At 34.1% G+C, this 6000-nt stretch overlaps 1 protein-coding gene across 1 annotated transcript in view; it reads right to left on the bottom strand.

The window, feature by feature from the left end:
* Positions 1-286: 286 nt before the first annotated feature.
* LOC149784645 (uncharacterized) overlaps positions 287-6000 on the bottom strand; it is a 129444-nt gene continuing 123730 nt past the window's right edge. The window contains exons 12-13 of the mRNA XM_089933021.1: positions 3891-4507; positions 287-1916 (exon numbers count right to left, since the gene is read on the bottom strand). Of these exons, the coding sequence (XP_089789147.1) occupies positions 3926-4507 (582 nt within the window). The 3' untranslated portion in view covers positions 287-1916; positions 3891-3925. The remainder of the gene's footprint in view (positions 1917-3890; positions 4508-6000) is intronic.

Here is a 6000-nt window from a genome sequence, read left to right as displayed (position 1 = left end):
TTTCAAAATGCTTCCAGTCTGGTCATATTAAGTTTCGGAAGTTCACCATTTTCATAGAGAACCAAAGAGACCTGGAGTAAATGTGTTTGTAATGTTTAATTTCATTTCTTTAAAAGTTTAGGAACAGTAGCAAGAACACCCTTATGGTAACTGACAACCACTGCAGGTGCAAGTATCAATTCAACTTTCTTGTGAAGGTGGAGTACATCATCTTAAATTGAGCTCGGCATATATATATATATATATATATATATATATATATATATATATATATATATATATATATATATATATATATATATCGTGTGCTTTGTACCACTTTCACTTGAAACCTCTTCAGTGATTTTGTGGCTGTATAGGTAGCTCCCTGAAAACAATCAAGGTGTCATCAGTCACATGACCATCACAACTGTCCTGGACACCAAAATGTAATTATGCTGGAAAACAAATGACATCATAGGATCCATGCTATGAAACTACTGAGGCTGCATAAACACATTTAGAAGGTTTAAAACATCAATAATAAACATACTCAAAATTTACAATAAAACAGTTCCATCTACAATTAATAGTTTAGAAGGAAGTTTTTATATTATCAATAGTTATATCACCACCATTACACTGATAAAAAACTATTTCTGATAGTTACCGCTTCGCTAGCCAACGTTTCAATATGATAACTGTATATACACCTTGGCATATCGAACAGATATACTGGTGCTTTGTTCTAGCGACATCTATTATATTTCATGAGTTGCATCCCTTAGGATGTGATGCCAACTAACCAATAGCATGGTGCATTGTACGTTGGCCAGAAATGGTGGAGGCAACTGACCTAACAAGGATTCTGTGTAAGTTTAACATTGAAAGTATGACTATGTACCAGAGGGAAGCCATTACTGGTTTATTTGAGTAAAACAATTTTGTGCAAACACAGACTGGCAGTGGGAAATTGCTCATGTATCAGTTCTTTCAGGTTGTGTACTTCCCATGTCTTGATCATGTAGGAACAGTAGTCAAATCTGAACAACTTAATTTTGATTGGATGCGGTGGCTTGTTGCTGCATCCAATAAAATTCACAGATGCAAAGCAAATAAATATATGTTCGATACACCAAAGTGTAGATAGGGTTATCATATCATAAACATGGCTAGTGAAGATGCCATAGTCAATGCTAACTGTTTTCTGTTTCTGCTTAAAAAAACATCCAAATGGCAACTCATATGCTTATGCATTGTATGTTTCAAATAACCTTATAAGGCTCACACATCCTGATGCTGCATCCGAATTATGCCTCTATACAGTAATGACTCAAGACATGTGATTATGCATAACACTGGTTTGAATTATGCCACATACAGTGATCATTACTGGCATGGCATATTGCATGATGCTGGTTCCTAAATGTGGCCACATACAGTTGTGTCTCTTGGCTTGGGATTATGCATGATGCTGGGTCCTAATATGGTCATATAAAGTAGTGTCTTTTGGCATGCTGGTTGCTGGGTCCTAATAATGGCTATACACATTAGCGTTGTTAGGCTTGGGATTATGCATGATGCCGAGTCCTAATTACGGCCATATACAGTAGTGTCACTTGGCAATGCAGGTTGCTGGGTCCTAATAATGGCTATACACATTAGCGTTGCTAGGCTTGGGATTATGCATGATGCCGAGTCCTAATTACGGCCATATACAGTAGTGACATTTGGCATGCAGGTTGCTGGGTCCTAATATAGCCATATACATTAGCGTTGTTTGGCTTGGGATTATGTATCATGCTTGGTCCTAAATATAACCACATGCAGGAGTGACTCTTGGCATGAGATCATGTATTAAAAAGAAATTTCTCCTGGTGCATTGGATCCAGTCAAGCATTCTTCTTCCAAAGGATAGTACCTCTAACAGGGAAAACCTGAAAAAAGCATACAGCTCATGCTATAGTTTCCACATTTATAAAAATCACATGGACTGCTAGAATTTAGTCAGGGAAATAGTAGATGCATGTTTCATGTCATTAAAACACTATAACCTAACTACAGCATAAATTAAAAGTGTGTAATTAAAATAAAACCCATAACTTGATATAATGTATAGAAAGCTTGGTTGTTTTCTATCTAGGTTTCCATACCAAAAGTCCATAAAATATATAATGGTCACTAATATAATGTCTATAATTAATTCAGTCAAAAGAAAGCCTGTATGTGTGTATGCATGTATGTGTGTATGCATGTATGTATGTGTGTATGCATGTGTGTATGCATGTACCTATGTATGTATGCATGTATGTATGTGTGTATGCATGTATGTATGTGTGTATGCATGTATGTATGTGTGTATGCATGTATGTATGTGTATATGCATTTATGTATGTGTGTATGCATGTATGTATGTGTGTATGCATGTGTGTATGCATGCATGTATGTATGTATGGGTGTATATATGTATGCATATATCTATGTGTGTATGCCTGTATGTATGTATGTGTGTATGCATGTGTGTATGGTATGCATATATGCATGTGTGTATGCATGTATGTATGTATGTATGTGTGTATGCATGCATGTATGTATGTATGTATGTATGTGTGTGTATGTAGGTATGCATGTATGTATGTGTGTATGCATGTGTGTATGTGTGCATGCATGCATGTATGTGTGTATGTATGTGTGTAGTTATGTATGCATGTATGTATGTGTGTATGCATGTATGCATTCATGTATGTATGTATGTATGCATGTATGTACATATGTATGTATGTATGTATCTATGTGAATCAGTGTTTAATGGCACCTCACCACAATATTGATTGTTTAGTGCCATCTAACAGTAAAGTTAAAAAAAAAATTAAAAAAGAATCTCATAAACAATTCAGGAATATAAAAAATTATGAAAATTTAAAGATGAATGATAACAATATAATATGAATGATAACAATATAATGATATAAAAGGTAAAGATGTAAAAAAATGATATAAAAGGTGTATCAAATAAAATATTCAATTCAAACATGTAAAGTCCTGAAAACATTAAATAAAAATTTCTCATATGGACCATATTCCCTCAAAAAAGTTTAAGATTTTGAACACACACTGAATTAGGGCCTACAAATTTCATCTTCTAAATGATTTGATGGAATAGAGAATACTTGGGAAGTATACTGTGGAATGGTTCTTTCTCCCAACATGTATGTTTTCTACCAGTAAGTTCAGATGTACTTAAAGTCAAGTTACTGATTATGTATCTTATAAAGCATCTGGAGGTTTAAAATTTACAAACTGACACAACTGAGTTAATGTCAATTTAGATCTTATAAATGACATGTATAATGACCTGTGAGACTTTCTGATCTGCTCCCCAATTTATATTTTCCAAGGCTCTCAATAAATCTGGGACGTCTCCATATCTATCCCCTGACATATATAGTTTGTGGAGTCAAACTTTGTTACATTCAAAATATTTGTTAGCCAAATTTGGTATCCTCCACAATAGAAAAAAAACAACCAACCATCATGACAGAAATATGGATCCACATGAATTCAATGTATTCAGCAGAATTACATACTATTTTGGATTTTTAAAAGTGGAACCAATTTTCTTTTACCCATTTCTTAACTCAGTTTATCTTAGTTGATTTTCAACATTGTTTATTCTCGTTATCCTATAGTAGATACAAAAAATCACTGTCATATTATGGACATTTACTAAATTGGAGGAAGGTGTTCCTTTAGACCTAGGCTGAATAGGTTAAATTCACTATGTGGTACTTCCATGTGCAGTTATAAGCTTTCTCGAAGTTGAAAAAGATGGTGACTGTTGTTTTTTTTTTTAAACTTCTCTTTTGAAAGCTGTTTATACTGTGCCATTACAATTTGTTTATTATATTTACCTGTATCTCTTATTTTTGCTTCATTACTTTTGTAGCTAACAGGCTTCATAGACAGAGATCACCTGTCTCTTTTGCTTCTCTAACTGTGCCCTGTATACCTGTACTGTACCAAGTGCATTTTCAATGTCCTGTAGCACAGCATCAATTTTGTCCCAGTAATCATTAAAGTCCTGTTGGTTCATCTTTCCATCCATGGAATGACCGACAATATGATTCCTATATGAACGAATTCGTTCCACACTAGCTCCTAGAGATATGTCCCTTGGTTGATCTTGTGGATCATTTCCCCAGCCTGTTTGCGGAGCAAGAACTGTGCTGACATTTCTTATTAGAATATATAGCAAGGACAGATCAAACTGGTCCACTGTACCTGTTGTCTGCCCCTGAGGATCTGGGAAAACTAATTTACATTGATCAGGGTTAAGAAGAGGTCTTCCCTGTCTGCTGGTCAGCTTGCCTCTATTTGCTACGATTGCTTGGTAGATGTCTTTGCATGTCCCAGGAAAGTTGGTAAGGAGAATTTCTCTTAGAGCACTTCCACAAACAGTTACGAGAGCAACACAGAGACGAGCATGATTCATGTGCTCAGGTGTTATGGGTGAATCAGAATCATGTCCCTAAAATATGAAGGAAAGAATATTATTACAACACCATTTTCAACAGTAACTAAAAAAACACAACAAAAATATTCTTAATTAATATATTAGAAAGGCCTGGGCTGCTTGTTCAGCCAGTCATGAAATCACTGTAGTACAACATATGACTTTCAACCCAAAGTCAAAAGTCTGAGTATGCATTGTTTTAGAACAAATTGTCTTGGCTTCATAATGATTCATGCAAAGTGTCAAGAAAATCCATTAAGTAGATTTTGGTAATATAAGCAAAAGAAAATCTTTAACCAATCTATGATTGTGTCCCTGATACCAAGGTCAAAGAGGTAAACAAGCATTGAGTACAGTACAGTATAAAAAATGAATTATTTTTTATAAATATAAATGCATACATTCAGGGACAGTTATAACAAGATATAACCAAATGATAGACGTAGGACAACATATCATAAAGTAAGATATTATGGTCTATGACCAGTAGAGCTAAAATCGTACACCAGAACATACAAATCTGTAAACAACACTTAAACATTTTATCACCTCATTAACATATAAGGCTCTTGCTCTATATCAGACTCGTGCATTATCTCAATGAGTTAAGCTAATATTCCATGTTCAATCCAAATTTTCAGACTCATGCATGGTCTCAGTGAGATAAGATAATATTCCATCTTCAATCCAAAGTTTCAGACTCATGCATGGTCTCAGTGAGATAAGATAATATTCCATCTTCAATCCAAAGTTTCAGACTCATGCATGGTCTCGGTGAGATAAGATAATATTCCATCTTCAATCCAAATTTTCAGACTTGTGCATGATCTTGATGAGATATTATTCACCAATTTAGAAATGGATAAATTATAGAAAGTATAAGTACTACAGCCTTGACAAAAGTTTGTGGAGAAAAGCCAAATTCGTCAATCATGATAAAACTAAGGCTAAATGATAAACCTAGGATACAGCTGCAGTTTCACATTTGTTGCTAACTCCATTCAAAGTACATTATTTAAGTGAAAACAAGCTTAAAGTTGTTGTTTTTTTGGTATTTTGAATGAATATAGTAAACCAGCATTTATTAAACTGTGTATTTTTCAGTTAATACAAAGTAAAAATCAAACATTTGAATTTTCTTTGCCAGCCTCAACAAGTTTTTTTATTTATAATTGTTTTGATGCAAATTAATCTTAAAAAAACATCATGACTGCACTGTCTTTAAGTCTATCATATAATATACTTTCAAGCTTAGAAAGAAAACAGCTGGAAGTTCTCAAATATATTGCATCATAAATTATCAGGGTTTGTATGGCTGCCTAACAAAAAAAAATTATTTCAGGACATTACATTTTTCCTCCAGACTTTGGCAACTAATCACAATGACAGTCATTACACCTGCTTAAACCTCATATCAATATCCCATGATGCCAAATTATATTATGTGATGTATAAATGCTTTCTCCATTAGAAACAGCTTCTCATACAGTGCTGTCTGGTGGGTAAAG

This window comes from Sinohyriopsis cumingii, chromosome 14, assembly GCF_028554795.1.
Source record: "Sinohyriopsis cumingii isolate HCF-2022 chromosome 14, ASM2855479v2, whole genome shotgun sequence".
Lineage (NCBI taxonomy): Eukaryota > Metazoa > Mollusca > Bivalvia > Unionida > Unionidae > Sinohyriopsis > Sinohyriopsis cumingii.
This window is presented reverse-complemented; position numbering and strand designations above follow the sequence as displayed.